The following is a 17,880-nucleotide window of genomic DNA, read 5'->3' as shown; positions in this document are numbered from 1 at the left end:
CGGACACGGCCCGACGCGCGGAGCCATGCAAGTAGGTGGCTCCCGACGGCCCCGCTTGAATTTCGATCCCAAACCGGGTCCGGCGCCCTCCCGGGCCCAAGCTTAGCGCGGTGCTGCAGTGGGGCCGCCCGACCCAAAGCGAAACCGAAAGCCTCGCGGAGGGTGACCTGACGACGTTCCTGGGACTGGAAGGGGGAGTCCTGCGAGAGACTAGGTGGATGGGGAGGAGTCAGGGTGTTCCTTGGAGTACAGGGCTTTGGCTCCGGGCTGGGGACGCGCACGTGATGCAGGCCGCCTCAGAGTATAGGGCCCGCTTGGGATCCCGGAGTTTGGGAGCAGAAGGATTTCCTAGCTGGGCAGGAACATGGGGGTGGGACTTAGGGAGTCGGGCTAAAGTTCGGGTTAAGGGGCGGGCCCGGGTCGTGATCCTGGGCCGGCGGGCTGAAGCTTTCAACGGAGAGTTTCAGCCCTGGGTTTGGGTCTGTCGGTGGGGACGGGCGTAAGCAGAGGTTTGTGCCTTGGAGTGGTCACTTCTGGGGGTGGGGATGGGAGAATCCTCGGAACCTGGGTGAAAGGTCAGGGGTCCCAGACCTCGTAAAAGTCTGAGCGCACCCTCCCCTAGGTGGCCATGAACGGTAAGGCCCGCCAAGAGGCGGTGCAGACTGCGGCCAAGGAACTCCTCAAGTTCGTGAACCGGAGTCCCTCTCCTTTCCACGGTAAGTGGTGGCCAGGGCAAGGGAGAAGGGTGGAGGCTGATGTGTCCCTCACCAGCTTCCATCGCTGTGAGAGGGTGCTTTTCCCACAGCTGTGGCTGAATGCCGCAACCGCCTTCTCCAGGCTGGCTTCAGTGAACTCAAGGAGACTGAGAAATGGAATATTAAGCCGGAGAGCAAGGTACTGGGGGTGGGGTGGGGATGGAAAGGCGGGTCCCTAGGCTGGGTCTCAAAGCCCTGTGTGCCAGATGGCTAATGCAACTCATACCCCTGTCTTTCCTCCCCTTCTCCTCAGTACTTCATGACTAGGAACTCCTCTACCATCATAGCTTTTGCTGTAGGGGGCCAGTATGTTCCTGGCAATGGCTTCAGCCTCATCGGGGCCCACACGGACAGCCCCTGCCTCCGGGTAAGGAAATGGGACGGTGTTGGGGTGGGAGGAGATGTCAGGGGGAGTACAGGGCAAAAGAGAACCAGGAGGTACAAACTGGAGCCTCTATCCCCTGGAGTAAGGGAGAATGTAAACTTTTTGGCCTCTTCCTCCACACTTTGAGTCTTTCATGTGACACTAATATCCGCTGTCTGTGTAGCTGAAGTCTCATCTCCACATCTCGTCATGAAGCCTTCTCTGATTTCTTCCCCATCTTTACACTCAGGTGAAACGTCGGTCTCGCCGCAGCCAGGTGGGCTTCCAGCAAGTCGGTGTGGAGACCTATGGTGGCGGGATCTGGAGCACCTGGTTTGACCGTGACCTGACTCTGGCTGGACGCGTCATTGTCAAGGTGGGAACCGAGGTTGGGAATGGCAGAGCCTCCTCGGAAGACTGACTGCCACACTCCTCAGGGTACCCATGGGGAAGAGGGGTGGAGGCAGTCTGGTCAGAGGACCGTCCTGCTTAGTCTGAGTGAAGACTGACCACTGGGGTAGGAGGCACCCTGGGCTGACTTGGTCTGGCTGGCCACAGTGCCCTACCTCAGGTCGGCTGGAGCAGCGGCTGGTGCATGTGGAACGGCCCATTCTTCGCATCCCACACCTGGCCATCCATCTGCAGCAAAACATCAACGAGAACTTTGGGCCTAACACAGAGATGCACCTGTGAGACTGGGTGGGGCTGCGGTGGCTGGGAGGGGTGGAGAATGATATCAGGTGATTATTACCTAATGGTAGCCACAGTCACATTTTACTCTTGGGACCCAGTTAATTTCTAAGGGTCCTCACAGCCTTGCCATTTGGGGAGTGGGCTGGGAATTGAAGGGCAGGGGCAGTTGCCCATCAGGAGGCACCTGAACTTACCAGATGTCCCACTCTGCTGTGCCCTCCTCACAATCCCCCCCCAACCCACATCTCCCCACAGAGTCCCCATTCTTGCCACAGCCATCCAGGAGGAGCTGGAGAAGGGGACTCCTGAGCCAGGGCCTCTCAGTGCTGCGGTAAGAGTCCCCTGATCATGGGGAGTCCCCTGAGAAGAGGGGAGGAGAGGAGGAATGGACTCTTCCCAGCGTCTTTCTGCTCTGCAGGAGGAGCGGCACCATTCGGTCCTCATGTCTCTGCTCTGTGCCCATCTGGGGCTGAGCCCCAAGGACATAGTGGAGATGGAGCTCTGCCTTGCAGACACCCAGCCTGCGGTGAGGACTGGCTGTAGGAACCTGTGGGTGGAGGGCCTCCAGGATCCCAGCCACCCGTAGCCAGTCCTGCTGAAGCACCCTTCACCTCCACCAAGCCCTCAGTGACTCTCATCCCCATTCTTCCCAGTAGACACATCCCTCACTGTTTCCAGGTGGTGATTCTCAAAAAGACAAGTTCCCCACCCCAGACCTGCCTGCTAGGACTGTCTTGGAATTGGCCCTTTTTACAGATTCCACAGGAGTTTCTTCTATAGGTGGGCCCTGTCTGCTTTGACCCACACTGACACTGAACTGCTTAGGGAAAGAGGTCTGGATGTGGCCATCTGTTCTCTGTCTCGCTGTTGCTGATGGTCAGAGATTGCTAAATCTTTGGATGCTCTGTACTGCTTGAACATGTACTGAGTTTCTGTTTCTGTTTTTTGACTGGTTTCCTCTGTTTAACTTCTTTGGGCTTTTTGGTAACAATTCAGCCCTTCCTCTTCTTGACCCACAGGAAGAGGTCAAGAGCTATTGGCCTCCACCCTTCTGTTCCTCAGCGCCAGCCCAGCCCCCTTCTCCAGTCTCTGCTCAGTCCTGCCCAGCAAGGAATCCCAACACTTTGGGAGGCCGAGGCGGGAGGAATCACATAAGGTCAGGAGTTCAAGACTAGCCTGACCGACATGGTGAAACCCCGTCTCTAATAAAAATACAAAAATTAGCTGGGCCTGGTGGTGCGTGCCTGTAATCCTAGCTACTCAGGAGGCTGAGGCACGAGAATCCTTGGAACCCAGGAGGCAGAAGTTGCAGTGAGCTGAGATCAAGCCATTGCATTTCAGACTGGGCAACAAGAGCGAAACTTCATCTCAAAAAAAAGAAAAAAGAAAATAGCGCACTAAGCCCGGGGTCAGGGAGAGGTTGCGCAAGAAACCAAGGAGGCCCTTAGGAGCAAAAGAAAGGTGAGTGAGGGTGGAGGGTTGAAGGTCGGACTGACTGTCTTATCTCTCTAGGTCTTGGGTGGTGCCTATGATGAGTTCATCTTTGCTCCTCGGCTGGACAATCTGCACAGTTGCTTCTGTGCCCTGCAGGTGAGGAGCTGGGGCACCCTAGGCAGTACATACCACCGGCAGAGATGGCATGTTTGGGGTCGGAAGAGCTACCTAAAGCCCCAGCAGGTTGTGAGAGAGGGCCATTGTCTACCTGCTCAGTCTGCTGGTGCTGGATGGACCAGGAGGGGGCCCTAAATGCTGCAGCCTCAGCATCACTACCTTTGGACTCTGTCCTTGCACTGTCAGGGGGTTGAGGCAAGAGGAAGGCTGACAAGTTGATTAGAGCACCACGGTGTCTTATCCTAGCCTTGCTCCTGCTGCTTCTCCTGAAGTTAACCTCTGCCTCAGGGAAAGGCCTTATCATCCCACAAGGCAGTATCATCCACCTCCTTCTGCCTCCTACTCCACCCCTCAGGCTTAAGCCCCAGCCTTCTCCCTGTTTCTTGGGATCTCAGTCAGGTAGCCTGTCTTCCTAGTCACCTTGCTATTCCCCACCTTCTCTCTACCCTAGTCAATTCCCTTTCTTTCTCTGCTCTTGCCCTTGATCTCCCTCTGCCTTTTTCTGCCTTTCCTTCCCTGTAATCCTGTGGCTGGAGATAGGCTTTAAGCTGTAACTGAGACCAGAGCCGGACCTGGGACCTGCATCCACTTCTGCAGGCAGCCAGCCAGTCATGTCACCTTGATGGAGTCTGTCACCTCTTTGAACGTTAGTCTTTTCCCTGAGGCCAATCAGTTTATGTGATCTGTGTAGCCTTTTGACTTTCCAGGACTCTCAGCTCTTCCTCTTTTCTTTCTCCACATCTTCCTACTGGCTTTTGCATGGGAAGGTAGAGAACACCCAAAGGATGGTGCCTCCTGTCCCAGTTGAAAAGGTTTCTACCTAGCTATTGATTTGGCAACAAAAGGAAGAAAAGGAAGGAGTGAGGGGGGAGGGAGGGAAGGAAGGAAGGAAGGAAGAAGGAAGGAAGGAAGAAGGAAGGAAGGAAGGAAGGAAGGAAGGAAGTCGGTCCCTACCACACCCTAAAGGTTTCTACCTATGTAGCTATTGATTTGGCAAAAAAAAAAAAAAGGAAAAGGAAAGAAAAGAAGGCTGGGCACGGTGGCTCACGCCTGTAATCCCAGCACTTTGGGAGGCCGAGACGGGCGGATCACGAGGTCAGGAGATTGAGACCATCCTGGCTAACACGGTGAAACCCCATCTCTACTAAAAATACAAAAAAAAAATTAGTCTGGTATGGTGGCGGGCGCATATAGTCCCAGCTACTCGGGAGGCTGAGGCAGGAGAATGGCGTGAACCCTGGAGGCGGGGCTTGCAGTGAGCCGAGATCGCACCATCGCACTCCAGCCTGGGCGACAGAGCGAGACTCTGTCTCGACAAAAAAAAAGAAAAGAAAGGTCCCCACCACACCCTCTGCCAGGCAGTGCCCTAATTGATAAAAGCCATGGCCACGGAAGGCAGACAGGGGAACGTGTACACCCAAGGTGCTGGTGGACGGGGAAGTGTGCACACCCAAAGTGCTGGTGGGCTGAGTTCCAGCAGAAGGAAGTTGGAGATGATGCTCTCATTTCCTTCCCTGAACCAGGCCTTGATAGATTCCTGTGCAGGCCCTGGCTCCCTGGCCACGGAGCCTCATGTGCGCATGATCACACTGTATGACAACGAAGAGGTACGTGGAGGGTTCTGGGGAGGGTCCCCTCTGCAGAGTCTTCCACAGCCAACTTGTGCCAGGCATCCACCATGAGCCAGGGCTCTTCTGGGGGCCCCAAAGACAGGGGAGATGCCACCTGGGCCTTCTTAGCACTTGGTGTCTCCTCTGACTCAACATACATCTGCTTATTCGAGGGTGACCGTCTTTCCTGTATCTCTCTTTGTGCCACATGGTGAGCTTCTTCCTTTAGGACAGGGACTCTACCCAGTCCATCCTCGTAGCCCCAGGGCTCAGCACAGAGTAGGTCCTCATGATGCCTGTGTGTGTGAGGCTGCAGTCTCAGCTGCATAAGAGAGCTGGAACAGATAGTGCTCTCTCATGTAACAACCCAGGTCAGAGTTAACAGTTTAGTAGGGGTCTCTGCCATCCTGAACACATGACTTCCGTTTCAGGATTCAGGGTGGCCGTTCCAGCTCTGGCCATCATGTCTGCACTGAGTTAGTAGGAAGGGCAATTTGAATTTGGCAAAAAAAAAAAAAAAAGAAAAGAAAAGAAGGCTGGGCGCGGCTCACGCCTGTAATCCTAGCACTTTGGGAGACTGAGACAGGCGGATCACGAGGTCAGGAGATCGAGACCATCCTGGCTAACACGGTGAAACCCCGTCTCTACTAAAAATACAAAAGGGGCAGTAGACACCCCCTGGCTTTAAGGGTGTAATCCAGAAATGACATTCATCACTGCTTACATTCCACAGAACTTAGCTGCAGGGGAGCCTGGGAATGTCATCTCTAGCTAGGTAGTTAAGTGCTCAACTACAACTTGGGTGTTCTGTTATAAAAGATATCATGGACAGGTAGCAGTCTCTGTCATATGCATAAAAGAAAATTAACCAGTGTGGTGGGGCACCTCTGCTGAGGGTCACAGGATGACCCTGTCATCCTGTGATGTGAGGATCACAGGAGGAGGAAGGGGAGTAGTGCAGGAAACCCATCAGTACTGTTAACACTGCGAGTTAGTTTGGCCTCAGCCCACTGTCCAGTGTTCAGTGATGACCCCAGGTTAGGGGTGTTGCTAATAACACCCAGTGACTCAGTGGGGTTTTGGGCTAGTTGGGCAGTGGACCCCTCTCACTGGCTTCCAAGATCAGGCCCCTGAGCCCAGATTCCCAGAGTCAGGACTCTGCTGTCGCCAGGTGGGGTCTGAGAGTGCACAGGGAGCACAGTCACTGCTGACAGAGCTGGTGCTGCGGCGGATCTCAGCCTCGTGCCAGCACCCGACGGCCTTTGAGGAAGCCATACCCAAGTCCTTCATGATCAGCGCAGACATGGCCCATGCTGTGCATCCCAACTACCTGTGAGTCTCTAGTGCCAGTCACAGTCTTCACATAACTGGGGACCCAAGCGTAGCCTGCCTCAAGGCTCTGCCCTGGCCCCAGCCTCTTCCTTTCTCCCGTCTTCATTCTGCTGGGAGGTTCAGGGGCACTTCCTTTTCACTACTCCGAGACCAACTCGATCAAAGTCATGCAATGCCTAACCCAGGTGTGTGGAATAGCCTTTGTCTACAAACTTGTTTTCATCTATTACTAGAGGCTGCGCGGAACCCTGTGTATGGAATGACTCTAAAGTCCCGCTGGGCTGGGCGGGAAAGAGTGGTGATCTACTAGTGATGTCTGCCATGGGAGGGTGGTGAGTGTTGACAGGCCTCCTCCTGTTTGCTATGCCTGGCCCTTACCTGTCTCTTACAGGGACAAGCATGAGGAGAACCACCGGCCCTTATTCCACAAGGTGAGATGTGCCATTTCTCCCTGGGGACTTGGAGGCCTGGCTGTTCTGGGCCCCCACTCATTCCCTTTGGGCCTGTCATTACCTCTGCCTCACCCTTGGCTCTCCCCAGGGCCCCGTGATCAAGGTGAACAGCAAGCAACGCTATGCCTCAAACGCAGTGTCAGAGGCCCTGATCCGAGAGGTGGCCAACAAAGTCAAGGTCCCCCTGCAGGTGAGGGCGGGCCCTGCCTGGGAAGGTGTGATGGAGGGAGCTTGGTGGGGACACAAACAGATGAGTCCCCCATGAACGGGGAACCTGGTAGATGGCCTTCAGTGGAGGGGGTCCCAGTAGAGTGAGAAAAGTAGGGATTTTGGATATAGCTGGATTCCATGCTGGCTCTGCTGCGGTGCTAGCTGTGTGACCTTGGACTAGTCTCCTAGCCTTTCTAAGTCTCAGTTTCCACATCTGTAGAATAGTGATAGTGATGCCTACTTTGCTGGATTTCTATGACGACTGAAGGTACAGTGTGCTCCTGGCACACGGTAGGCCTGTCTTTCCCTGCAGCACCCCCACTTTCCTGTGTCTCGTACACACCCTAGGGGCTTCCACAGGGAAAGTTCAGGGCTGGGGAGTATGGAACTCCAGCTACTCATTTTCTCTCTTGCCTGAGAAATCAGCCATCTAGTCCTTTCTCCTCAGTGTGTTTGTGTACATATATATGTTGTATACATATATGTATGTAACAGTATTGTATATACACATATATACACACACATACTGTCATGCATCGCTTAACAATAGGGATATGTTCTAGGAAATGGCATCATTAGGCAATTTGGTTGTTGTGTGAGCATCATGGAGTGTACATACACAAACCTAGACGGACAGCCTGCTGTGCACCCAGGCTGTGTGGTGTAGCCCATTGCTCCTAGGCTGCAAACCTGTACGACTTCTTACTATGCTGAAAACTGTAGCTAATTGTAACAAAATGGTAAGTATATCTAAACATAGAAAAGGTACAGGAGGCCAGGCACGTTGGCTCACACCTGTAATCCCAGCACTTTGGGAGGCTAAGACAGGCAGATCACTTGAGGTCAGGAGTTCAAAACCACCCTGGCCAACATGGTGAAACCCCATCCTACCAAAAAATACAAAAATTAGCCAGGCATGGTGGTGCATGCCTGTAGTCCCAGCTACTTGGGAGGCTTTCCCTACTTGGGAAGGATCTCTTGAGCCCGGGAGGTGGAGGTTGCAGTGAGCTGAGATCTTGCCATTGCACTCCAGCCTGGGTGACAGAGTGAGACCCTGTCTCCAAAAAACAAAAAAAAAAAAAAAAAAAAAAGAAAGAAAAAGAAAAGGTACAGCAAGCATATGTTATAAAAGATTAAAAATGGTCCACCTGTATAGGGCACTTATGAATGGAGCTTACGGCACTCGAAGTTGCCCTGAGTGGTGAGTGAATGTGAAGGTTTAGGACAGTACTGTACACTAGTGCAGATTTTATCAATGCTGAACACTTAGGCTGCACTACATTTATTTTGAAAATTGTATTTCTTCAACAATAAATTAGCTTACTGTAATTTATTTATTTATTCATTTATTTATTTATTTTTGAATGGAGTTTTGCTTTGTCACCCAGGCTGGAGTGCAGTGGCGCGATCTCGGCTCACTGCAACCTCCATCTCCCTGGTTCAAGCAATTCTCCTGCCTCAGCCTCCTGAGTAGCTGGGATTACAGGTACCCACCACCACGTCCAGCTAATTTTTGTATTTTTAGTAGAGATGGGGTTTCACCCTGTTGGTCGGACTGGTCTCGAACTCCTGACCTTGTGATCTGCCTACCTCGGCCTCCGAAAGTGTTGGGAGTACAGGTGTGAGCTACTGCGCCCGGCCAACTTTTTTGCTTTATAAACTTCCATTTTTTAAATTTTTAACTCCTTTGTAATAACACTTGGCTTAAAACACAAGCACATAGTACAGCTATTCAAAATAATTTTTGTATCCTTATTCTATAAGCTTTTTTCTATTTTAAAAATTTTTAGTTATTTTTAAAATTTTTAAACTTTTTGGTTAAAAACCAAGACAGAAACATACACATTAGCCTAGGCCTATACAGGATCAGGATTATCAATGTCCCTGTCTTCCACCTCAACATCTTGTCCCACTGGAAGGTCTTCAGGGATACTGACATTCAGGGAGCTGCTATCTGCTATGATAACAATGCCGCCTTCCGGCAAAGCTCCTTCTGGCACAGCTCCTAAAGAACCTGCCTGAGGCTGTTTTACAGTTAACTTTTTCTTTTCCCCCAATAAGTAGGAGTACATTCTAAAATAACAATAGACCGGGCATTGTGGCTTATGCCTGTAATCCTAGCACTTTGGGAGGCCGAGGCGGGCAGATCACTTGAAGTCAGGAGTTCAAAACCAGTTGGCCAACATGGTGAAACCCCGTCTCTACTGAAAATACAAAAATTAGCTGGGTGCGGTGGTGCACACCTGTAATCCCAGCTTCTCAGGAGGCTGGGACAGGAGAATCGCTTGAACCTGGGAGGCAGAGGTTGCAGGGAGCCAAGATGGCGCCATTGCACTCCAGCCTGGGCAACAAGTGAAACGCCATCTCAAAATAAATAAATAACAATAAAAAGCATAATATAGTAAACACATAAACCATAACATAGTCATTTATTATCATTCTTAGGTATTGCATGCTGTACATAATTGCATGTGTTATGCTTTTATATGACTGGCAGCACGGTAGATTTATTTACACCGGCGTCATCACAGACAAGTGAGTCATGCATTGTGCCACAACATTGCAACAGCTGTGATGTCACTAGGCGACGGGAATTTTTCAGCTCCATTATAATCTTATGAGACCACTGTCATGTAGTCTATCCTTGACTGAAATGTCACTATGTAGTGCATGACTGTCTATTTCTATATCTATCTACCTGTCTATATCAGGGACTCGGGCATGGGTGGTCCAGTGACAATCATAGCAGGCAAGTTCTGGCATAGTCAGGCGTAGAACCGCGGCATCCTGACTCCCAGCCCAGGGCTCTTTCTGCTGTACAGTGCTAGCTCTTCCTTTCAGAAAGCTGAATTGTTCTGCCCCCAGAAAGCCTTCTCTGATATTGGATATTGGAGCTGAGACCTAACCACTGAGAAACAAGCAGCTATGGGAGGGTCCCAGCCAGAGGGCACAAGTAGAAAGGCCCCAAGGGGACCAGGAATGAGCTCTCTATTAGGAGGAGAGAAAGGCAGGATGGTAGAGCCAGGATGAGAGCAGGAGGGGGTCAGGGAAGAGGCCCAGCTCAGTGATCATGCAGGAATACCTAGGCCATGGAAGGGCATTTCAATTTTATTCTAAGGCAGTGAGAAGACATTGGGAGATTTTTCTTTAATAACTTACGGCAGAAGTAGGACACATGTATTTTAGAAAATTAGAAAATACAGATAGAGATGAGAAAGTAAAACACTAATCTGCAGAAATTTGGTGTAGTCTTCCAGATTTTTTTCTATGCATGAACTTCATATACAGTTTTTAAAAATGATATTATATTGGATATATTTTTGTTGCCTCTTTTGACTCAGTCATCTTCACCTTTCTATTTCAGTGTTTTTTTAATTGTTTTTTTAAAATTAGAAACGGTCTTGCTTTGTCTCCCAGGATGGAGTGCAGTGGCATGATCATAGCTCACAGCACCCTCAAACTCCTGAGCTCAGGAGATCTTCCTGCCTCAACCTCCCAAGTAGCTGGTACTGCAGATGCATGCCACCATGCTGGCTAATTTTCTATTTTTAGTTAAAATGGGGTTCTTGCTATGTTGCCCAGGCTGGTCTTGAACTCCTGGCTTCAAGCAATCCTCCCATCTTGGCCTCCCAAACTGCTGGGATTACAGGCATGATCTACCAGTCTCAATCCCATTTCAGGAAATTGTTGTTTCAGTAAACTTGTACCTCATCTAATGCACAGATAACTTTCCATTTTCCCCAGTTATCCTCAAAATATTTTTTTACAGTTATTTGACCCACCCTAGTATCCAACTCAGGACCATGCGTTATATTTGGCTAATATGTTGCTTAAATGTCTTCTAACGTAGCACAGTTCCTTCCACCCCTTTTTACATTGGCTGATTCAAGAAACTTCTGGATATGTCTCCTTGCTGCCCCATGGTGTCTTTCGCTTGTCTGTAAGCCCTGTATTTCCTATCAACTGGAATTTCTAAAGACTTGATGCATTCAAGTTAAACTTTTTTTTTTTTTTTGACAGAGTGAGAGTCTCACTCTGTTGCCCAGGCTGGAGTCTAATGGCGTGATCTCGGCTCATTGCAACCTCCACCTCCCCAGTTCAAGCGATCCTTCTGTCTCAGCCTCCAAAGTAGCTGGGATTACACGTGTGCACCATGATGCCCAGCTAATTTTTGTATTTTTAGTAGAGACAGGGTTTCACCATGTTGGCCAGACTGGTTTTGAACTCCTGACCTCAAGTGATCCATCCACCTCAGCCTCCGAAAGTGCTAGGATTACAGGCGTAAGCCACTGTGCCCAGCCTCAAGTTAGACATTTTTGGCTAGAAGACATGGCTGGTGTATTCATATGGCATCACACACATGATATCTGGGTGGGCCACCCTTAGCCTTGCAAAGATTGACCACTGGACCAGTGATGGCCTCTTACCCCTTCATTATATGGTGGTTTTCCCACTATTGACCTGACAGTGACCCATATAAGTGATGAGTTCCCTATTAACCAGACACCTAATGGTTTTAACACAGTAATCCTTGCCTAAATCAGTAATTTCATTAGAATTTACCGGAAAATGCCCGCTTCCCCTGAATTCTTTCAGTCTTCCATTCTTCTGTGAAGTGGAACTTCTTCCCTCCAATCAACTAGGGTTCTTTGGTTATCATGGAATATCATTCCTATTGGAAAGCAGGATAAATGCTAATTCTTTCTGTTATCCACTTTTCAAGGTGAAATGTCATCTCAAATAGTGACAAAGAAGGATTTTTCCTTTTCCTTTTTCCTTTTTTTTTTTTTAAGACAGGGTCTCGCTCTGTCGCCCAGGCTCTGCTCACTGCAACCTCCTCCCCCCAGGTTCAAGAGATTCTCATGCCTCAGCCACCCGAGTAGCTGGGATTACAGGCGTGCACCACCATGCCTGGCTGTTTCTTGTATTTTTTTTTTCTTTCCTTTTTTCTTTGAGTTGGAATCTTGCTCTGTCGCCCAGGCCGAAGTGCAGTGGCGTGATCTTGGCTCGCTTCAAGCTCCGCCTCCTGGGTTCACACCATTCTGCCCTCAGCCTCCCGAGTAGCTGGGACTACAGGCGCCCACCACCACGCCCGGCTAATTTTTTTATATTTTTAGTAGAGATGGGGTTTCACCGTGTTAGCCAGGATGGTCTCGATCTCCTGGCCTCGTGATCCGCCCGTCTGGGCCTCCCAAAGTGCTAGGATTACAGGCGTGAGCCGCCATGCCTGGCTGTTTCTTGTATTTTTTTTTTTCTTTTTCCTTTGAGTTGGAATCTTGCTCTGTCGCCCAGGCTGAAGTGCAGTGGCGTGATCTCGGCTCACTTCAAGCTCCGCCTGCTGGGTTCACGCCATTCTCCTGCCCTCAGCCTCCCGAGTAGCTGGGACTACAGGTGCCCACCACCAGGCCCGGCTAATTTTTTTGTATTTTTAGTAGAGACGGGGTTTCACCCTGTTAGCCAGGATGGTGTTGATCTCCTGACCTCGTGATCCGCCCACGTCGGCCTCCCAAAATGCTGGGATTATAGGCGTGAGCCACCGCACCCGGCCTGTTTCTTGTATTTTTAATAGAGACAGGGTTTCACCATGTTGGCCAGGCTGGTCTCGCACTCCTGGCATTATGTGATCTGCCCGCCTTGGCCTCCCAAAGTGCTGGGATTACAGGTGTGAGCCAGCACACCTGGCCTGCTTTTCCCTTTCTGACTATCATAGATCATGGAATTTCATTTATTCAGTGTCCACTATAATTATTATATTTGATGTGTGAATTGTCATGGCTTTGACCAATGGGAGCCCCTTCAGCATAACCCCTGTGGCCTTTGACTCTTGGAAGTCTCCTTGCTCTTTGGAACAACAAAAATTGCAGGCGTGTCTTGTTCATTTCACCCCCCAGACTCAGTAGCTTTTGATGAGCAATGGTATTAGAGACCATGGTCTGGCACTGCAAGTGTTCATTGTTCTTTGGGGAGGGGATGGTACTTTGGGAACATTTCCATGGACACAGCAAGAAAAAAGTACATATTTTAAAAATCATGAAGCCAGGTGCAGTAGCTCAGGCCTGTAATCCCAGCACTTGGAGAGGCCGAGATGGATGGATCAGTTGAGGTCAGGAGTTCGATTGGCCAATATGGTGAAACCCTATCTCTACTAAAAACACAATAATTAGCTGGGCGTGGTGGTGGGTGCCTGTAATCCCAGCTGCTCGGGAGGCTGAGGCAGGAGAATCACTTGAACCCAGGAGGCAGAGGTTGCAGTGAGCTGAGGTCGTGCCACTGCACTCCAGCCTGGGCATCGCAGGGAGACTACATCTCAAAATAAATAAAATAAAATAAAAATGTTTAAATAAAAATCATGAGTTAATACCATAATTATTATTCATAAAATTATTCTTGGTTAAATAGTTATTACCAATTTGATTTTGTAATTCTGTTTCCTCTTACACTGAAAACCTTGATATCTAGCATCGTATTTTCATTTTCTTATTGACTCTTTTACCATAATATAAAGAAAATCATTTCAAAATGTCAGCAATATTTTTAAAGACATTAATATCACTGAGTGTTCTTTTTCTCTGGGTGTGGATATTAAGCAAGAGGGTGACAAGGATGGATACTTTTTAAAATCCCCCTTCCTGCTGTGTGGGGAATGGATTGGAACTAGGGTGGTGGTGACGGAGAGCGAATGGGACCAATTCAGAATATATTGTCCTTTGGGGTCTGCCATTTAGCATTGGCTTTGATTTTTGCCCCGAATGGACCGTCTCCCAAGCCCCTTCCCGCCCTGCAGTTCTAAGATGGCGTCCTCCTTGGCTCTGATAAGCACACACTGCATATTGCTCATGAGTCTCCTTCTCCCCCTAGGATCTCATGGTCCGGAATGACTCCCCTTGTGGAACCACCATTGGACCTATCTTGGCTTCTCGGCTGGGGCTGCGGGTGCTAGATTTAGGCAGCCCCCAGCTGGCCATGCACTCTATCCGGGAGATGGCCTGCACTACAGGCGTCCTCCAGACCCTCACCCTCTTCAAGGTAACCCACCCCAGACCCTCTCCATGGCAGCTGGGCTCCTTCCCCTCTAGTGCCTGGATTGGTTGCTGGGACAGCATTGCCATCACAAAGTGACTGGCCTGAGTAGGGGGGGCTGGTTGTCTTACTGGGGCCATGTAGGAAAACAAGGGTCCTGGCCAACCACAATGGCTCATGCTGTAATGTCAACACTTTGGAAGGTGGGATGATTGCTTAGGCCAGGAGTTTGAGACCCGCCTGAGCAACATGGCAAGACCATGTCTCTACAAAAGAGAAAAAAGAGATAAAACAACGGTACATATTCTTCTCAAGGCTCAGGGGCCCTGACCCAAAGAAATGGAAAATGAAGGGATGGGAAGAGGGGATCAGGGCTGAGAAGACTGGGGTGGCTGTCAAGAACAGATGAAACCTCGATGCTTCTCCTGCTGGAACATAATGTTGGTGTGAGGTGGGTGGTAGGACATCTCCATCTGGTCACTCACTAATTTCAAATTCCATGTTGCCTCCCATTATAGGGCTTCTTTGAGCTGTTCCCTTCTCTGAGCCATAATCTCTTAGTGGATTGAGCCCTCTTGGAAAGACTTCCCTGCTATCCCTTTGCACCTGAGAGGGGAAGTTCTTAGCTGAGCTGAAGCTGGATTATTAAAGTGGATTTTCACTCAGACTCTCCGTGCTATGCTTATTTGGAGACTAGAGGAGTGGGAGTTGAACCTGGCTTGAACCTTTGGAACCAGAACAGTTGGGGAGCAGGTGGAGGAGGCCACACTCCTGGGAGATGATGGTTTTAAATCTGATTTTAAATCTCTTCTCTGTCTCAAGTCCCTACCTGAAGTGGGTGAAGGGTGGGCTGGATCCTTAAGCGGAAGGTCTCTTCTCCCACCCCTAGTCCTCCTCCTAGGAAGTGGCCTCAACGGTCTCTCCTCCTTCCATCCCCAGAATAGGTGTCCCGCTCTGCCCTCAGATATCCTGTTCAGCATTGGGCCCCCTTCAGAGCTGCTCTGGGCAGCCAGAGCTGTTTCCCACCTTCCCCAGTCCCTCCCCAACCCCTCTCAGGAGCTGCAAAGAGAAGGGCACAGTCTATACCTTATCACCCTTCATCATCCACTTCTCAGCAGTCCCTGGTATTACTTGGTTGTGAACATATTATCAGGAAAAAAGATTATCACTGAAAAAATTGGAAAAGTCAGTCTGGCTGGGTGCCATGACTCACACCTGTATTCCCAGCACTTTGGGAGGCCAAGGCAGGTGGATCGCTTGAGGTCAGAGTTCAAGACCAGCCTTGCCAACATGGTGAAAAAATACAAAAAAATTAGCCAGGCATGGTGGCGCACACTTGTAATCTCAGCTTCTCGGGAGGCTGAGGCAGGAGGATAGCTTGAACCCAGGTTGCAGTGAGCTGAGATGGTGCCACTGCACTCCAGCCTGGGCAACAGAGCAAGACTCTGTCTCAAAGAAAAAAGGCCGGGCACGATGGCTCATGCCTGTAATCCCAGCACTTTAGGAGGCTGAGGCGGGTGGATCACCTGAGGTCAGGAGTTCCAGACCAGCCTGACCAACATGGAGAAACCCTATCTCTACTAAACATACAAAATTAGCCGGGCGTGGTCGCACATGCTGTAATATCAGCTACTTGGGAGGCTGAGGCAGGAGAATCACTTGAACCCAGGAGGCGGAGGTTGCAGTGAGCCAAGACTGTGCCATTGCACTGTAACCTGGGCAACAAGAGTGAAACTGTCTTTAAAAAAAAAAAAAAAAAGAGAAGAAAAAGTCAAAGTCTGTTTATAAACCAATCTCCTTCCTTCCACTAAAATAATTGTACAAACTGGTGTCCTTCCAATCTTTCTGATATCTATATAAAAGTTTATGTCTATATAAATATTCCACTTCAGCTTTCTAAAAATATAATATAGAGATATTTCTATATCAATACATATAAATTTAATTTAGCAATGGCAAAAAGTTAGAATTCATCTAAAGATTTCTCAGTAAAGGCAAGGCCAAATACACTATGAAATGTCTGTTATAGGTAGCTATTGAGAAAAAGGTAAATTGTATATTGTATGTACTAACATGAAGAGATTACAAAGACATTGTTGAGTAGAAAAGGCAGGTTGCAGAACTGGACATAGGATAAGGAATTTGTGCAAAACCCATGTACCTTCAAAATATTATTATATGGCCGGGCATGGTGGCTTATGCCTGTAATGCTAGCACTTTGGGAGGCTGAGGTGGGCAGATCACTTGAGATCAGGAGTTCAAAACCAACCTGGCCAATATGGTGAAAACCTGTCTCTACTAAAAATACAAAAAAATTAGCCATGCGTGGTGGCGGGTGCCTGTAATCCCAGCTACTTGAGAGGCTGAGGCAGGACAATAGCTTGAGCCGGGGAGGCAGAGGTTGCAGTGAGCCAAGATCATGCCACTGTACTCCAGTCTGGGCAATAGAGCAAGACTGTCTCAAAAAAAATTAATATATATTTTTATGTGTGTATAAATATGTATGTAGATGTATACATGCATAGAAAAAGCCTGGAAAAATGCACATCAAACTTTTACAGTGATTTTCTGGGTTGGGAGTGACAAAAGAGCCTTACCCTTTTTGTAATGGTTTCCTTTTGTATAACAGAATGTACCATGTATTACTTACATAAAAATTTTTACCTTAGCACTATATTTACTCTTACAATTGGTGCACGGTATTTTATTGTATAAATGGTCATTATTCAGTCTGTTAATAATGGTCATTTAATTTTTTTCTCCAGTTGACAAGTCTAAACAACGCTGAGATAAATATACATATAGTATTGTACATTTGCCTAAGTTTTTCCCATGGGATAAATTCTAGAAAATGCCAACTGAACTATAGTGACAGCAGACCAGTGGTTGCTCGTATGTCAAGGATTAAGAGAGAGTTTGGTTGCAAAAGGGATTAAGAGAGAGTTTGGTTGGGAAGCTGAGGTGGGCGGATCATGAGGAAAGGAGTTCGAGACCAGTCTGGCTAACATGGTGAAACCCCATCTCTACTAAAAATACAAAAATTAGCCGGTTGTGGTGGTGGGCACCTGTAATCCCAGCTACTCGGGAGGCTGAGGCAGGAGAATCGCTTGAACCTGGGAGGTGAAAGTTGCAGTGAGCCGAGATCACACCACTGCACTCCAGCCTGGGCAACAGAGCAAGACTCCATCTCGGAAAAAAGAAAAAAAAAAAAGTTATACCAAGTATGCCTGGCTTTTCTGAACCCCCGGCCCCACAACCCCCTATTCTACCTCCTCCGCCTCTTCTCCCACTAATGCTCCAACCAACCCCTCTTTTCCTCCTCCTTGGCCTACTCAACATGAAGACGATGAAGATGAAGACTTTATGATGAGCCATTTCCACTTCCACTTCATGAATAGTAAATATATTCTCTCTCCCCAGCTTTTTTTTTTTTTTTTAAAGACAGTGTCTTTAAAGACAGTAGCAAGATCTTGGCTCAGTGCAACCTTCACCTCCCAGGTTCAAGCGATCCTCCCACTTCAGCCTCCTGAACCCAGCTATTTTTTAAATGTTTTGTAGAGACGGATTCTCACTACATTTCCCAGGATGGTCTTGAACTCCTGTCCTAAGCATTCCTCCTGCCTCAGCATCCGAAAGTGCTGGGATTACAGGCATAACATTTTCTTTTCTCTAGCTTATTTTATTGTAAGAATACAGTGTATAATACATAGAACATACATCATATGTGATAATCTACTGTTTATGTTATCAGTAAAGCTTCCAGTCAACAGTAATTAAGTTTACGGAGAGTTAAAAGTTATACATGAAGGCTGTGCGCAGTGGCTTACGCCTGT

At 48.8% G+C, this 17,880-nt stretch overlaps 1 protein-coding gene across 2 annotated transcripts in view; it reads left to right on the top strand.

Moving 5' to 3' along the window:
* Positions 1-14,855, top strand: part of DNPEP (aspartyl aminopeptidase) — a 26,776-nt gene extending 11,921 nt beyond the window's left edge. Inside the window, exons 1-15 of one of the 2 annotated variants that reach the window (XM_011964664.1) lie at positions 7-31; positions 623-716; positions 806-894; positions 1,009-1,122; positions 1,370-1,495; positions 1,678-1,808; positions 2,068-2,143; positions 2,231-2,338; positions 3,325-3,402; positions 4,947-5,030; positions 6,205-6,365; positions 6,757-6,796; positions 6,906-7,007; positions 13,886-14,053; positions 14,566-14,855. In XM_011964664.1, the coding sequence (XP_011820054.1) occupies positions 26-31; positions 623-716; positions 806-894; positions 1,009-1,122; positions 1,370-1,495; positions 1,678-1,808; positions 2,068-2,143; positions 2,231-2,338; positions 3,325-3,402; positions 4,947-5,030; positions 6,205-6,365; positions 6,757-6,796; positions 6,906-7,007; positions 13,886-14,053; positions 14,566-14,616 (1,428 nt within the window). In that variant the 5' untranslated portion in view covers positions 7-25 and the 3' untranslated portion in view covers positions 14,617-14,855. Of the gene's footprint in view, positions 1-6; positions 32-622; positions 717-805; positions 895-1,008; positions 1,123-1,369; positions 1,496-1,677; positions 1,809-2,067; positions 2,144-2,230; positions 2,339-3,324; positions 3,403-4,946; positions 5,031-6,204; positions 6,366-6,756; positions 6,797-6,905; positions 7,008-13,885; positions 14,054-14,565 lie in introns of those variants that run through there. The other variant, XM_011964663.1, reaches the window with a different exon arrangement.
* Positions 14,856-17,880: the final 3,025 nt, after the last annotated feature.

This window comes from Mandrillus leucophaeus, unplaced genomic scaffold, assembly GCF_000951045.1.
Source record: "Mandrillus leucophaeus isolate KB7577 unplaced genomic scaffold, Mleu.le_1.0 Scaffold70, whole genome shotgun sequence".
Classification (NCBI taxonomy): domain Eukaryota; kingdom Metazoa; phylum Chordata; class Mammalia; order Primates; family Cercopithecidae; genus Mandrillus; species Mandrillus leucophaeus.
The sequence above is the reverse complement of the archived record's forward strand: the minus strand, read 5'-3'. Positions and strand labels throughout refer to the sequence as shown.